The 17,468-nt window shown below is 33.4% G+C and overlaps 1 protein-coding gene across 3 annotated transcripts; it reads right to left on the bottom strand.

Moving 5' to 3' along the window:
- Positions 1-6,434: 6,434 nt before the first annotated feature.
- Positions 6,435-14,627, bottom strand: EMB2421 (FAD/NAD(P)-binding oxidoreductase family protein). 3 transcript variants are annotated; one of them, XM_039036468.2, is made up of 11 exons: positions 14,061-14,627; positions 13,796-13,878; positions 13,572-13,707; positions 11,345-11,835; positions 11,218-11,265; positions 10,828-11,002; positions 9,552-9,664; positions 8,962-9,058; positions 8,608-8,827; positions 7,854-7,995; positions 6,435-7,028 (listed from the first exon to the last, which is right to left on the bottom strand). In XM_039036468.2, exons 1-11 carry the CDS (start codon positions 14,263-14,265, stop codon positions 6,633-6,635), a joined length of 2,106 nt encoding a protein of 701 aa, XP_038892396.1. In that variant the 5' UTR covers positions 14,266-14,627; the 3' UTR covers positions 6,435-6,632. The 3 variants fall into 3 exon arrangements, with proteins under 3 accessions (XP_038892396.1, XP_038892399.1, XP_038892400.1); XM_039036471.2 differs by having other exon boundaries at positions 13,572-13,720; positions 14,061-14,595; XM_039036472.2 differs by lacking the exon at positions 13,796-13,878 and having other exon boundaries at positions 13,572-13,720; positions 14,061-14,559.
- Positions 14,628-17,468: the final 2,841 nt, after the last annotated feature.

Below are 17,468 nucleotides of genomic sequence, written 5' to 3'. Positions count from 1 at the left end.
GATAAACATTTAATCGAAACCTATAAGCATGCAATTTCTATAGAAGGGAAGAGAAAAGAATGTAGAAATACTAACCCGAATTCATTCTTCAAGAATTTTTCCTATCCTGAAACTCATGATCTCTTCTCTGCACGAATACAGGATCTCTTTCGCGGCACGAACACCAAAAACCAAACACACAATAGAGAACACCACCACACGGTGACCTTACTATTCTCTAGCAAGGAAGAGGATATATCGGCTCCTTTAGAGTTTTGGTAGAAGGAAGGTAAGAATGCAGAGAGTTTGAGAGAAGGATTTTGAGAGAGATTTGCTTGTGAGTTAATCTTTGTTTCATATATACTCCTCATTCCATATTCTCAATACAGATTAAAGTGAAAAGGATCAGGGAGGGAGTTACCCGCCCACATAAAACCAAATAACTCCCTTGTAATGGGAAGTTAATAATATTATATAATATTAATATATGATTAATTAACTACCACTTAAATAGTCAATCATATAAATGCATTTCAATAACATTAAAATGCACATCTCTCATTAACCTATAGTTTTAATATAAATCCTATTCACATTAAATTTTAACTTATAATACTTGTATGAATCTCATTCATATAAATAATATTTAAATCATATTCAAATATTTAAATTATAAATTACATTTATAATTAACTATATACTATAATGTATAAATTTACATTATACTTTATATTAATCACATTAATATAAATAATACTTTTAATTCCACTAACTAATTTGAATAATTCAAATTATTCAAAAAAAAAAAACAATTATTCCTTGTTTTATCCTTAGTGAGCTAGCAGGAGGATCTTATGGACCTATAGATTAGAAATTCCAATGATACGAGATTAATTAATTAAACTCTTTAATTAAATTAATCAATATTCATTAATTGTCGATCACTCCATTAAAGACCGACAGTTGAACTCTTCACACTGTAGATATATTTATGTATAAGAATATAACCAATCAACAATAAGTTTGAAGGGGTTGAATCCTAGTGCGGAAGCGAATAACTATTCTGTCTTTGAATTGGGATTGGAAAAAATCAATATTGATTTTACAAAGACCTAAATTAGGCTAAGCATAGAGATTTTTCAATTAGAAAAATTAGAGATGAAGGAAATAATACCTTTGTAGAATCAAGAAGCTCCAAGTTTTTCCTCCAAGGTCACGCACAAATTCACTGTGAAAATCTAAAGAGATCTTCCAATATGAACACTACCAATTGGAATCCTTGTTATTCTCAGGACACAAGGATTGAAGTGTGGGCTTCTGTGAATTTTGGCAGAGAGAAGTTTGTGAGAGAGTGTGAGAGAGTGTGAGAGAGAACCAAATTGCAAAGAGATCTATCTCTTTTTTTTTTGCGTGCAACTTAGTGAATTTACGCAGAGAAAGGAATAAAAGGGGGAGGAGGTGGGAGTTACGATAACTCCCCTTCTCCCCCACACTTACTGAAATAACTCCCTTAATGCGGAGTTATTTGATTTTTAATTTAATATTAATTTAATATTAACTTAATGTTTATGATATGGTTAACTAACAACTAGTAATCATATAATATGCATTTATAATCACACAATAATACAACCTCCTCTTTTAACCTATAGTTTTAATATGAATTAAATTCATATTAAATATTAATCTATAGTATAAAATCCATTTAAAATATTTGAATCACATTCAAATATTTCTCTCACATGTTATATAATTTTAATTATAAATCATATTTATAATTAACTATATATTATAATGCATCGACATACATCATATATTATATTAATCATATTAATATAATTAATTACTCAAATTTCCATAAATAATTTGAGCAACTTTATTAGTTAATCTTTGTTTCTATCCTTAGTGAACTAATAAGGGGACCTATTGGACCTACAAATTAGAAGCTCCAATGATTTGAGATTAATTAACTAAATGATGGAACGAACACATGCATAGCGTGAGCGAAAAAGGATCTAAAGTACTCTAATCATGTTAATTTAAATTAACACAAAGGGATAAAGAGTACAACCTTTGTAGTCTTAATTCTTCTCTTGATCCGCTTCAATCTCTTCACAAATGGTTCGTAGACCACCACAAGAGTCTTCACGACTATTCTCCGACCTTAAAACGGGATGGTGGGATTTGGTGAGTGACCAATTTGGAGAGAAAATGGTTAAGGGTTTGAGAGAGAATTAGGTTTAGATTTTTCACAAAAATCTCATGAAAATCCACTTTGCCAAAGAGAAAAAAATTTAAAAACATAGAACATTTCTATTTATAAGCAAAAATATGCAAAATCATGCAATTTTGAGTTAATGAAAATTTGACACTAAAAATCCATTAACTAAATAGTGGGAATTAGTGGGATTAGTGTCTTCAAGTGGAATCAATACCTAGCAATGACAAATGTTGAACTTTCCCACTAAATGAAACTTGGATCTTTCCACTAACCTGGTCAAGAGGTCAAAGTTTAACATTCAACTTGACTTTTATTGCATTTTTTACCTAGTCAACAATTTGACCAATTCCATTTATTTTCAAAATTAATTATAATAATTAATTTAAAATTAAATTAATATTAAATAATTTAATTTAATATTAAATCCAACACTAGTCTCAATCAATATGAATCTCTATTCATTGTCTTGATATTTAAATCTTATTTAAACATCTTTCTCTCTCTCTTCATGTTTAATTCACAAGTAAACATTAGGTTAAATATATCGGATATATTTAACACGTTACTCCAAAAAATTGAATTCGAACACTTCAAATTTGTTTGTCACACTGTTTTAAGGTTTAGTCCAATATGAGCTAGTAGAGGGACCTCATGGACCTACAAATCATGGGTTCCAATGATCTGAGATTAACCGGTTAAACTCTTTAACCCAATTGATCAACATTCGTTAACTATCAGGTCACTCTACTAAACCTCAGTAATTGCACTCCCCTCACTGTAGATATATTTCTATCCACTCGATATAACCATAATCAGTAAGTCAACCTTTCACTTTCATTAACCTCTTGGGCCAATGAGAGGGTGGGGCCCCTTTGTTTAAGACCCGGAGTCAGCACTTAAAGGAACAACCTCTCTACTATCCCTAAAAGCGGGTATGAGTGAATTTCGTCTTGCACCCTATGTCCTTAACTATCTATCCGATCTTATCCCTGAAATGGGAGGCTTATTGAGCGGCACTGTTGAGCCAACCCTCACCCATGAAAATGTAAGGATAATCCCGAATAAATAGGATTTCATAGTTAGCTCATGATTAAAGTCAAGTTACATAGGTCATTGCTATGAAATAGTCAGCCTTAAACAGTAAACAATGTTATAAAGTAAGAGTGACTCATTATTTGGCCCTGTCTTATACAAACTCTTTGTACAGAATGCTCCCACTCGTATGTCTCCACATGAACGATTTATGATTACATCGTTTGTACTAAATACAAAGTGGGTCGCATCCAATAGTGTCCTTAGGATAAGGTACCCAAGCTTATCCGTATACTATAGACCATTTTGGTTATCTATTCGAACTTGATCCACTTTTATGTCGCTACATAAAGTCCAAGTATTCATATAATAGCTATGGATCTTAGTTTATTGGATTTAGATTCTTTCTAAAACAAAATGAGCAATTCATATATCCAATAACAACTTTATTGAATAAACCTCAATAACATCTTTATTGAAAATAGAATAAGTTTATTATTTACAAACCACGAGTTTTAGGATATAAAACCCAAAAAACTCCCACTTGGACTAAAACTCCAGCGGTAACATCTATATACATATAATGTTGAGTTGTTGAGTTTTTAGAGAGAAATACAATAAACTAGGGCATCATATACCCATGGTTTGTCTTCACTAGGCATCATATACCTGTGGATTTTTCTCCTACTTGCCCTATATTATACAACCCGTAGTCTTAGGCTCACTAGGTTACCCTCAAACACTTTAGCCATGAGAACCTTTGTAAACTGATCAATATACAATAGACTTCTAACTTTCAATATATAGAGAATGCATCTTATATCCTTAACTTCTTGAGGTGATTCTCGATGGCATCATCAAATATTGATGACGTAAGTTTTTGCTAAACCCATGTTATGATCAGGCTATCACACAACTCTCTCACTACGTCGAGATATTCTCAATTCTTGAGAAAGATGCATTTGACTAGTTCTAACAATTCTTAGGACCAACTCAATCAACAACACTTGTTGATTTTCTGTAACTTCTATAGAAACTTTGACGCAATACTAGCTTATCACAAGATTGATAACAATACTTTATTTTCTTTTGCGTTGAAGAAGTATTCAACTTTTGGGTAGCCTATGAATAGTCTAACAGGGTTCTGTTTCTTCTTTCGATACACCGTTTTGCTGAGGCACCAGGTGTAGAGAGTTATGACTGGATTCCATGTTCTATCAAATAGTCTTGGAATCTCAGTTCTATGTACTCTCCACCTCGATTTGATCAAAGTTCCTTAATCGTTTTATCTAACAAGTTCTCAGCTTCAGCCTTATACACCTTGAACTTTTCAAGTGCTTCAGACTTATGATGAATTTAGGTAAACATAATTGTACCTTGAATAATTATCTAATAAGATATTCATACCCTCCTCGTGTTTTAACAATCATTGGTCCACTGAGATCCAAATGTACGAATTTTAAGGATTCTTTGGCTCTAGGACATTTTTCCAAAAAAGATTTTTTTAGTCATTTTACCTTCAAGACAAGACTCACATGGAGGTAAAGAGTTTTCTTCTAACTAGTTTAAATGACCACTTTTAACCAATCTCTCAATCCTATTGAGATTAATGTGACCAAGTCTTAAGTGCCAAAGATATGTACTTAAGAAACTTTTTTTGTCTTTTGTTTTCGATTTGAGCCATTTTAAACATCTCGATATTTGAAATGGCCTTCGCTTTGGTTGGTTTTAACATATAAGTTATCTTTTAGTAGAACAGATAAGAATACTTTTTTTGCTAATGAACACTTCATTTCTATCAAAAGATACTTTGTACAATTGTTCTAACAAGAGATAGATTTTTTTTTTCATTTCAGAAACAAAAAGTACGTTATCTAATATAACGAATTTATCTCTAGATAACAACTTCTGAAACTCCCACTGATTATGCTGAGACAACATCTTTTTTCAAAACCTTGAGAGTTATCTCGCCTTCCACAAGCATGCTTCAGAAACTAATTTCCTTGTTTTGCTTTTTCAACTTTCTTCTTCGCAAGGTACTTCGGGTAGTTTCTTTTCCAGTGCCCGTCCTATTACAGTAGAAGCATTTTTCTTTGTCTGCAACTTTAGCTCTGCCTTTGCAATCAGTAGGAGTCTTCCTTTTTCCCTTACTCTTTTTCATCGGAACACTATTGTTCTTAGAAGAAGAAGGACCAAACTTTTTCCTAGAGGACAATCCTCTATTGACTTTATTCGTGGTGGTAACATTTACCTCCGCTTCTTGTCCCTTAGATTTCAAGAGACACTGTTAAGTCTGAAGCTCATTGAGAAGAGTAGTCAAGCTATATTCTATCTTGTTCATCATCGCATTTGGTATAGTAAGAAGCTCTTCAGAAGAGACTCTAGAATAAAACTGAATTGACTTTTTTCATCTATGACAACTCTGTTTACTTCTGCTACATGGAAATGGACCATCATGTCCAGGACATATTCTTTAACTGAGGTCCTTTCTTTCATACGACAGTTATAAACGTACTTGATGGCATCATGTCTGAGGGAGAAGGACGACTGTCCAAACAACCCTCGCAAAGATTCCATAATCTCTTTAGCGATACCCATACCATCATATTTCTAGCCAAGACATCAAATATGCTTGCAAGAATGTTGACTCTGGCTTTTTCATTCGCCCTTGTCCACTTGTCATGTGCATCCCGAACCATTCAGTTTGCGCTTAAGCTAGGATTTGGAGGATACTTCTCAGTTAAAACAAACCTAAGATCATCGATTACCAATATTATATTCAAGTTTAAATTCCATGTAGCATAATTGTTCCCATTAAGTTTCACCGAAGCAAGTAGTTTTACTAAAGAGCTAGTCATATTGAAAATATAAACAAATTTTATTGATGAATTGCTATAAACTTTTTTTTATATAAAAAATATCCAACCAAGTTTAGTAAAAAAAATAATGTATCCATCATTATTCTTATTGAAACAATACTTCAGAGGTTCAGAGCAAGACAGTCTGCTACTCATCCTTTGAATTGAGACAATCTCAACTAATCACTATTACCAGTAAAAAAAAAAAAAAAAAAAAAATTCTATAAAATTGCTTGATGATGATGTAAGAAAAATGTCAAAATTCTTGAACTCTAAAAAATTGGGCAAAAATCATTCTGAAGGATCTTTAAATCAATTATCGTCAATATAGAGTCTACAAATCGTACGGTAAATAATCTTTATTTTACTTTAAAAGTTAAAATGGTACAATTTTAAACTTTATGAAGAGTAATACAATTCATTCTGCAATGTTCCCCAAGTTCCCAATAATATATGCCAATGGCTACAAGTACTGCACTTTTCTACGTGAAATCTCTAAAACCACTCATGTTGTGAAACACAACAAAGTAAAGCCAAACATATCACTTCAAAAGTGTAGTAAAAACTCTCGTCAGTTCTGTGTTTGGATCCCCAGAAATACCTGACTTCACCCTCCAAGCAATATGCTCGTCAGGCCGGACTAGGATTGCTCCTTTGTCGGTCATCTGACAAACGTCCCACCATGACGGTGAAGTTGACCATTGCCGAATTTCTTGAACATCAATGTAGTTCTTCCAAGGTGTTAGTTCTTCCTTGCTGCTTGACTGAATCTTGGTGGTATCAGCAGACCATAAAATGCATACCCTAACAGAAATTTTGAATTCCTCTGCTACCTTGAGAGTAGCGTGAGCAAGACAGTAAGACTCCGGTCGCGGACCTATTATGAGAAGGAATTGGACTACATCCCCAGATACAAGATCGAGCGTGGAAAAAATCTCCTGCACACACATATTTCCCGTCTTTAGTTGACTTAAATGAAAATTGGGAAAATACATTTTTGGTCCCTACATTTTGAATCTAGTTTCTATTTGGTCCCTAAGTTTCAAAATGTTACACATTGAAAGATCTTAGTTTGGTTTCTTAAGCTTTGAGTTCGATTTCAATTGTCTTTAGATTTCAAAATGTTACAGTCTTACCCTCAAGATTTGAGTTTTAGTTCAATTTGATCCTTAAATTGAATGATTTATACTTTTAACCTCAATTTTTCATTAAATACTCACTTTCTGTCAATGTGTATTAATTAATTTTAAAGAAGTAAAAGAATTATAATTAGTTAAGCTTCTTTTTTCATCACTATTAAAATAAAATTTTAAATTTTACTTCATAATTATTTTAAATTAATTAATAGACATTAACGCTAGTGACTAAAAGTGACTATTTAATAAAAAAAAAAATCGAGATTAAAAGTGTAAATCTTGAAACCTAGGGACCAAATTGAATAAAACACAAATGTAATTGGTAAATTGTAGTATTATGGAACTTAGGAACTGAAATGAAATCAAACTCAAAACTTAAAAAGGACTAAATGTGTAACATTTTGAAATCTAGGGACCAAATGGAAACTAGACCCAAAATTTAGGGACAAAAAAGGTATTTAAAATATCACTCAACTATCTAGCTGCAGCTTAAGTGTCTTGCAATGCAATAAAAGCACACCTAAAGAAATCGTTTAGTGCACTAAATGATGTTTGAAACCAATTGTTATTTTTTATATTCATGTGGCCATTTAATATGCAGAGTGAACAGTCGATCAATTCTAATACCTCACTGGCCAAAACCCTCACATTCATATGAGGCAGCCTTGATCCTGGATCTGCAGAAGGGACGTACTGTCTCCGACGACCTGTAGGTTCTTCTCGACCACCAAGGAGAGAATCATCAGGAATTATTGCCCCTTCGGAGTACCTAAATCCCATTGATAAGATTGAGATAAATATGTTTAAGCTATCATTAAACCAGATCCCCCAATGAAAGAGCTTTACTTTTGTTTATAGTCTGATACACCAGTTGCCAGTGTTTTTTAAAGCTCAAGGCATGATAAAGTGCAATAGTCTTCTAGGACTTATGCGCAGAATATTTTTTGTGAGGCGCGTTATATATAAAAGTACTACATAAAGAAAAAAGAAGAGAAAGCATAGTTGAAGTGAGAAAAAAAAACCCTAAACACAAATTTTTTCGCATTTAGGCTTAGTAAATTTGATTTTTTAAGATTTTAAAGAAGGAAAAACCCTAATTGTAAAGATTTTTTTTTAAATAATGAAAAAGTCCCAAGACTCAGGGCTTTGAGCTATGAGACTTCACAAAAGGCGCAAGCTTCAAGCATGCCTTATTTTGTGAGCCTCACCTTTTCAAGGTGAGTAGCCAAACCTGTGCCTTGAGCCTAGGCACGTGTCCGGTAAGGCTTTTTAAAACATTGCCAGTTGTTAAGTCGAGAAACACCAGTGGATGGGATGAAAGTTAAAACATCTAAAGAAGAGTAAAATTAGCTCATGCATTGAGTTTGAATAGAAGTTAAACCTGAAACCAAGATCCTCCGCAGGGAACTGAAGTTGAAGGCTCTTCCCTTCATCAAATATCTGTCTCAGTTTTGCGAGTCTTGAAGATCCAACGGGATTTCCATCATTCAGAAATGAATCTGAGAGCTGCAAACGACCTATCTTAAAAATTCCATCCAAAACTGCGCTCTGTTGTGAGGATGATAAAATAGAACCAAGGCCATGGTTAACTACTCGGTGCACTGCACGTTAAGGAAAAAGGAATTCATTCTCTGTATTGCAAAGACTTAGATATTACAATTACAACCAATATGGTGAACTTTAGGTGAGATTGTTTTAAAGAGTGACATTCAAACTAGATGAAGCTGCTATTTACCAGAGTTTGCAATCTTTGGATCCAGACCAAGAGCTGCAGGCACTTCCATGGCTGCTTTGAAGTTCTTAACACTAAGGGCCGTATTGAATAGTGCTATCTGACAAGGGAGTGACAGAAGAGGTCGAGAATCAATTAGAAAATTTGTTGCTGAATGAAGAGGTCGAGACCTGCTTCACCTTGGTACTGCCTACAGAATACAAGAAATACTACACGACTTAAATGTATGTGCACATTTCCCTCCAGACTCCAGACCACTCACTCAACTCTATTCTCAAAACAAAATGGCTAAATTGTTGGGGGTGAAAAGGACCACATTTATGCTCAAGTTTCATCCCCACAGTCGTTTAACCAAAAGTGACTCAACTACCTCAAATTAGTTGAGAAAATCAATCATTTGTCATGACAAGAAAAGATATTTTACGGTCATTGAAAGAGAAACGATAAGATATTTTATGGTCTTTTTTGTCTTTCCTTTAGCATTCTTATTTGTAATAGCCAAGCAGTGTCAACGTGCATCACATTCTCAGGCAACTCACACAACAAAATTCAATTATTGAAAGAGTAAGAACATCAACAAATTATAAGATTACCGGCCTCCTTTCCATTTCATAAGTATTTAATATTGAAGGTGATGCAATATCTTGTAGCACTGCAGCTAATTTCCAGGCAAGATTATGGACGTCTTGAATTCCAGTATTCATTCCTGCATGAATACATCAACAAATGATGGCACAATTGTACATTTATGGAAGTTTTTACCTGTCATAATGTGTACGAAAAACTTCCAAGTTCTTGTTTTCATTACATTTTTAAAACCAAATGAAAATACATATATACATACATCTATATATATATGTGCATTGACTTTCTCTTCTCTTTGATTTGACCAATTTTGCTTCAATCTTGGTAACTTGGACACTATTCTGAGCATAATGTCAGTACTAAGCATTGAACAAGAATAACTTAGACGCATTTCAAGAACATTTGGATGTTACATAATTCATAACACATCCGGGACATCTGTGACAGTGAGAGACATTGAAAAACACTTGGAACGCCTCTTAAACATATTTTGTAGGGAAGACAATCTTTTTTAGATGATATAGAAAATTAACATCAAGAACTAAGAAGTAAATAAATAAATAAACAAATAAATTGAAGAGAATAAGTAGATTTTACCTTACAAAATCCAACAATATTCAGAAAGAAGATACATTTACGAGAACATAATTTCACACAATGTTTGAGATATAAGCTCTTTTCTTCAAAAGACGAGAGTTTATTTCACTTTGTGTTCTTAGGGAGGTCTTTAGTTTACTTTGTAATAATCAATTTTTTTTCTTTTTTTAAAAAAGGATGAAGTTACATTTACAAGAACATAATTCCAAATCCTTTATGTAACAAAATTTTCAAACACAATTTTTGGACATGTCCAAAATTGTCGGTCTATTTTTTAAGAAAATGATGTGTGCTTGTATTGTACAACACTCATATTCCATGCATCAGTGTGCCTATTTTATGGGATTTAATTCACCAATATTATAAGCATGGCATGGATTCTTCAATTCCATCTTGGAACTTTTCATAAACAATTGATTTAAATTTGGTTTCTGAAATCTAAGAAGAACAAGCTTCCTGTCCCCAGCTAATATGTGGAGATTGAAACTAATTCCATGTAACAGACAGACAATAAAGTTTTCCATATGTATATTTGTTTTAAGATTAATGACTGTTTACTTGAACAGTCCATTTTTCTAAATTGGCCAAGATACATTAACAATAGAAATGCTATGCCAAAACAATGTGTAGTATTATAATTTATAAATCCTAACAAATGATTTTAAAGTATAAAAAATTAATACTAACCAAATCCACCAGCTGGAGGAAATCGATGAGCAGCATCACCAGCAAGCAATACACGACTTTGACAGCATATGAACTTCTCGGCAACTTCAGCATGCATAATCCAAGGTTTTACATCTTGCACATCTATGTCACAAAGGTTTTGACCAACCAATTTGAAGATTAACTCCTCACACATCTACAAGAAATTGAATCCATTTACTACAGAAAGAATGTATGATTGGCATTGATACATATTATTTTTGCAGGTCAATCATTTGATAATTCAATCATAAGTAATGGGATATGCACTATAACTTGAATTGTATATCCCACTCTAAAGCTAGCACTCAACTGTAAACTGTTTTTTCTTCAACTTCAACATACTCAACACAAGATGGTGGACAAAATTACCTTAGGGCAGAAATCTCCAATATTTTGTTGAGGAGGATAGAATGGTACCTGTAAGATAACACGTAATATCTTAAGTGTAAGATGCAGAATGCAGATGAAGAAGATTGTATCAAGATGATGGCAGTACCTGCAATATAAATTCGCCTTGCTTGAGATCATGAGCAACAAGAACCCCAATAGCTTCAGTGTTAAAGACGAAATATAGCATACCAGGCCTCTCTTTTAGCAAATACTCACCAAGCTCTCTACTAAAGAAATGGACGCTTACAAGCTTTTGTAAGTCATTTTCACCCTTCATTTCTATGCCTACTAGTCTCCGGACAGAACTTCCAGCACCGTCTGCACCAACAAGGACATTACAGCTGATATTCCTCCTCTTAATATGTGTCCCTTCCTTGAGATAAGATGCAGTCATGGTTATTGTCTCATCAGTAGCATCAATAGAAACACACTCATGCCCCAGAAGTATTTTCTTTTCTCTTACTACACAGGGGCCTTCCAAGCTTTCCGGTGTACAGACTTGAAACCCAAGATTTTGAAGTTGCTTAAGTAGTAACCTGTTTAATTTGTACTGGGAGAAATGTGCAACAGAAACTGGGCTGGTGATGTGCTCAAAATCTGTTTTTTTTTTTTAAGAAAAAACAAAAATTGTATTCAATATTATCACAAACTTCAAACCCCCTCCCCAATTAAAAAAAAAAAAAAAAAAAAAAAAAAAAAAAAAGAAAGAAAGAAAGAAAGACAATAAAAAAGAGAAACCAGAAGGTAGCACTTGGCAGCACACTATTAAAAACCAAATATTTTTATATGCACAAAAATCCACAATTTTTAATATCACTCAAACCAGATGTTCCTGAAATCTAAATCTTCTAATATTCATCCATTTTTATTTAAAATAAATAAACAAATTTCATTGAACAAATGAAATTACAAAACAGAGGGAAGGCAAACACTAACCAAGCCTCTTAAAAAAAAAAGGGAAAAACACACACACACACACACACTAACCAAGCCAGATAACTTACGGAAGGACTCTTTCCATTAGCACAAAGAGAGTTAGACAACAGTTATTCAAAGGAATATGAAGCTTTTATCAAAAGAAGGTGACAGAAGTAAAATTTTCCCGAAACAGACAAAAGATTAGAAAATACTTGCCTTACTTTTTAGCCAATGGACCTCCAGAAAGACTCTAATAAACCAAATCCGAAGTATTTCTCCTTTCTGAAAGAATTTCTGCTATTCGTAGTAAATAAGAGGCTTCTAATAGTATGTGCCACAATCAAAAGTATCTTCTTTCCTATTTTGAACCACATGACTGTTCCTTCCACAAAAACCCCTCGTTAATTTCCAAAGCGTGAGCCACAGTCAAAGGCATGGGAAGAACTCATGTAAAATGAGAGGGCAAATTAGGCAAATTTTGCTGGTTTAGGATAAATCTACTGTAAAAGAATGGGTCATTCTCCTTTTGGACTATAGAATCTTCAAAGTTTTTCCACCAATCATGGTTTAGCAAAGATTGGAACTTAAACCAAACGCCTAATTGAAAATGTTAACCATCCGAAACAGGGAGTCCCAGTGTCATCAACAACTTGCAGATAGTTTATTATATTGAGAGATCACTCCTTCCCGCTTCTTTTTTTTCTTATGAGAAACGATTTTTTTTAATTAGAAATGATCAAACTGGTTTCATTGATAAAATGAAATTACAAACGGCAGTATGAAAGCCTATATGAGCACCTTTAGGGAGAAGCCTACCAAGGCAATAGGAAAGGTATCACATATAAGGAGGAGAAAAGGGGATCCTTGCCTGATACTTCTAGCAGCATAGAACCTACCACCGATGACTTTCATTGAGATAAAAATGAAAGAAAACAAGGCATATAAAAACCAATCCCACCAAAAGGAGAGAGAAATCCCTCTAAAAGAACAAAGAACCATACATCTAAACTTGATATTTATGATGAGAAGTTAGCACTAAAGAGACAAACCTAAATCCAATGAGTCGAACAACAGCTGAAGCCTTTAGCGCACAGGCCAACTTGATTACAAAACCTTTTTCTCCTCTGCCAATCCTTAAAGAATTCATTTGCAATGAGGCAGGAACAATCATTTACTTTTACTATATCCACAATGATCATTATAAAGCCGAACTAGCAAGCAAACTAACTATAAATTTCTGAATAGAATGCCTTACTAGTATCTTCTGTACAAAGTATCAGACTATAAATAGCAATGAAATTAGTGATTGAGCAATAAAGTTGACTCAAATAAGTATCCCAGTATCAACTAAAAAAATCGTGAACCCATCTTGAAGTACATAAAACTAGAAAACCAGAGCATGGATAAAATTGTACCTTGTGGTTGCATATGGTCTACAGATCCGAGAATTGTACCATTCAGTGAAGTACAATATATGAACTTTCTCCATGACTCGACAGGTGGTTGATGTAATTGTATCTCCTCTGCTAGTCCATCCAATTTGCGAAATACCTATCAATCAATTCTGTATAAACACATTACTTTGAATGTTTAACTCAGTCATTGGAATGGCATCTTCATTAAGAGAAATTCAATCAACCTCCATGGATCTGTTATTTATGAAGTGAGCTTGCGGATGTTTAGAAAAACTTCTGTTCTTCTCCACAACTGCACATTTAACCCCTACAGGAGGGGAAAAATGCATATTCCCCAAAATGAAAGGAATTAGCATAAACACTAAGATTATAATTATCTATATAATAACATTTCTAATACCAACTTGAAAGTTTCATGTTCTGTTTCAAGTTATAAAAATCCCAATTTTCCATGGTCGAGAAAATTAAGAGCAAAATGACAATATATACCTAATTTAGTGAGAAGAATAGCAAGGACGAGACCAACAGGTCCTGCGCCAACAATTAAAACCGGAACCATTGTTTCTTTGCCGCCATGGAAAAGCTTGGAATTTGATAAGCATCTACTCTGAACGTACCCAACTGGTATTGCTCTAAGGGTTGCATCAAATTTCTGAAGGCCATTAAACCTCCTGAAAAAACCCAAAAACCCCATGGCTCTGATCGAGAAGAAGCTCAGAAGATCACTTAATTTGTTTTAATGTGATTTTTCTTAATTTGTTCCACATTTTGGCTTCGACCACCTAATTAGTCCAATATTCGAGGATTACTTAAACAGTAATAGTGGAGAGAAATCGTTGAAGAATGAAATAAAAGAAGAGAGGCGCTCGGAGGCGACGAACAGAGGCGCTCGGAGGCGACGAACAGAGGCTCCTCGGAGGTGGCGGCAGAATGACGGCGGCGCGAGGGTGGACGGCTTGCGGCAGTGCGATGGAGAGAGATGTGGCGTGGGTTCCCTTATTGTTTATTTATTTATTTAATTATTAGAAAATTGTTGGTTCATTGTTCGTGGAATTTGAAACTATTTACAAAAATAAGGTTGTGAAATAGGTAACGGGATCCACGATTTTGTCCACAATTTTTAAGTCAGCACATAAATTGTGTACCCATTTAAGGCTAAGGCCAGCCACACGAATTAATGCTATTTTTTTTTTTCAATGAATTAAGGTTAAATCTATTTTTTTTCACATTTTTCATAACTTTTATCTTCTTCTTTTATTTTTTTTAATGTTTTTTTTTGTATTTTTGGAGAATTTTTTACTGTGAAATTTAAGTTTTTAAAGGTATATAGTAAAATAAAAATTGAATTAAATTTCTAGCCACAAATTAATTCTAATATTTTTTTTTCACATTTTTCTCCCAACTCCTATTTCTTCTTTTATTTTTTAGTTTTATTATTATTATTATTATTATTATTTTGTATTTTCGAAGAATTTTACTGTGAAATTCAAATTATGAAAGACCTACGGTAAAATAAAAATTGAATCAAATTTTTAATTAAATCTATTTTTTCACATTTTCCCCAACTTCTTTTTTTGCATTTTTGGAGAATCTTTTACAAATTCATAAAAATTGAATCAAATTTCTAGCCACGAATTAAGTTTAAATCTATTTTTTTTTTCATATTTTCCCCAACTTATGTTTTCTTTTTTACTGTAAAATTAAAATTTTTAAAGGCATATGGTAAAATAAAAATTGAATCAAATTTCTAGCCACGAATGAAGGCTAAATCTATTTTTTTTCACATAGATTTGTTTTACCGTGAAATTCAAATAGATCTGTTCTCTTTGTATCCACTTAAATAAAAAAGCAATAAAAAAATAATAAAAATATGGAGCTCGTGGACCAAATAAAAATCGTATACCGGGTACACGATTTTGCTACCCTATTTTTGTCAATACTTTTTCCCTCCACCTTACTTTTGTAATTTCTTTCCTATATACCCTATTTTTGTTATTACTTTCAAAAAATACACTATTCTTGAACTTACGTGTGTGGGTATGAAAAAAAAAAGATGTTAATACTTATTAAGAAATATTCTGAAATACACGGTAATTAAAATCACCTAACATACTAATTGTTGGAATAAGTGTCCATCAATTTTCAAATTTAAAACCTAGTTATGCTTCATCTTCCCCAAAATTAGAAAGGTCTTTTGATCGATCAAATGTATATGAATGATAAAATGAGAATAAATATGATCTAAATACAAGCATACATTGTTAATGAAATAATAAATCTTGAAGTATTCTAATAGACGAATCTCACGAGATTATTTATGCAATTCAATCTTTATAAGAAAGAGTTTTTCGATGCAAACCAAAAGGTAACCAGTAAATTAGTGATTTTGAGGTTTAATGGTGGTAAAAGTAGTAAAGTAGAATGTTGAACAGTGATACAGTTATGTTCCATCCTTTCGGGCTCTATGATGTAAATGATGCGGTTGCATCATACCAAGATAGTGAAATATGTATGAATCAAAAACTACTCCTATTCGGTCTAATGTCCAGTTCCTTTAGGAGGTCTAAGTAGTTACTACTAAACATTCCCATAGGTATCTGAATCTTAGATTAATTCAAGCTTAGATTCTTTATCCTACGGTGTCTCTTATTCCTAAAGCAACTGACCCTCTTATTCCTAGGCTCTAGTTTCGTATTCCTTTGTGACATCAGTTTATATCCTAACCTTCTCAGCATTAGAACTATACTAGATTGCTAAATTAAGTGATCAGTTCCAACTTAACAATATTTATCCCTAAACTTAACAAAGAAAATGCAAAAGTCAAAGAGGTATGAAACATAAGCATTGCTCAAGCAATAGAACTCTAAAGTATTCACATAACTGAACCCCTTTGAGAATTTAGCTCATGATAAATGATAAAATAATGAACTTTATTAAAACAAGAATCATAGCTCTAATATGACGTTCAACGGGTAAAGAAAGAAAAAAGAGAATTACAAGAAAATAAATTAAATAAATACAACTCAAAGATGCCTTGGGACTATTCCTCAAATTCTTACTCTTTCCATAGGTTGATTCCTCTCACTGTTGGGATTAGTGTCCTAATTCTCCCAGAGTCTCGTTGTTTTTTAAAGATATACATTATTCAATGAATAAAATAAGTGTTATTTAATTCTGGCATTTAATCATATCCAATAAACAATGCTCCTTGGTTATCTTATGTGAACTTAAACATGTATATGTGATATACAAGTGGATCATGCCTTAAGTGATAACCTAAATCGGTCTGTAGTATAAAGATTAAGGTGGAATACCTGATCCTGGTGACACTACGGATACGACCCGCTTTGTAGAGGTTTGCAAGTATTATAAACTACTACAGATGGTTGATCTTGACCATTCGTATGGAGACGTGGAGCAGGGGCGTCCTATACAAAGAGTTTGTATAAGACCTGGACCACGAGATTACTAGACTCTGTATATAACGCCGTTGATACTAGAGACTTGCATCTCACCTAAATGACCATAGGTGACACGACCTTAATCCTGAGTGTTTTGTGAACTCCTGCCTTTGAGGGCGATCCGTTGATTAGTATGGGTGAGAGTGGCCAGATTGCCAACCTAACATGCCTACCTTTTTGGGGACTTTTCTAATCTAGGAGCTGGGAACTCAATCCACAATATGAAATTCACTCCTTTCCGAAGCAGGGATAAGTAAAGAGATTGCTCCCTTAAGGGCTGATTCTGGGGCTTGAACATAGTGGCCACAGCTTCTCTTTGGAAGAGAAGACTCAGTTATAGTAGGACTATGACTTATGTTCATTAGAGGGATCAGTGGTACTTAAGGAGACAGATGTAACTACAGGGGCATAACGGTTATTGGCCCAGCTGTACTTA

Source organism: Benincasa hispida, chromosome 7 (assembly GCF_027475165.1).
Source record: "Benincasa hispida cultivar pf3 chromosome 7, pf3_genome.v1.1, whole genome shotgun sequence".
In the NCBI taxonomy this organism is placed as follows: domain Eukaryota; kingdom Viridiplantae; phylum Streptophyta; class Magnoliopsida; order Cucurbitales; family Cucurbitaceae; genus Benincasa; species Benincasa hispida.
The sequence above is the reverse complement of the archived record's forward strand: the minus strand, read 5'-3'. Positions and strand labels throughout refer to the sequence as shown.

What these genes read in the sequence shown, in the direction of transcription:
- EMB2421 (XM_039036468.2), bottom strand. Translation starts at nt 14,265, where the DNA reads ATGGGGTTTTTGGGTTTTTTCAGGAGGTTTAATGGCCTTCAGAAATTT. An exon ending in AGACCATATGCAACCACAAG is followed by an intron (nt 11,836 to 13,571) that starts GTACAATTTTAT and finishes AAAAAAAAACAG; the next exon opens with ATTTTGAGCACATCACCAGC. An exon ending in GCGGAGGATCTTGGTTTCAG is followed by an intron (nt 7,996 to 8,607) that starts GTTTAACTTCTA and finishes AATGGGATTTAG; the next exon opens with GTACTCCGAAGGGGCAATAA.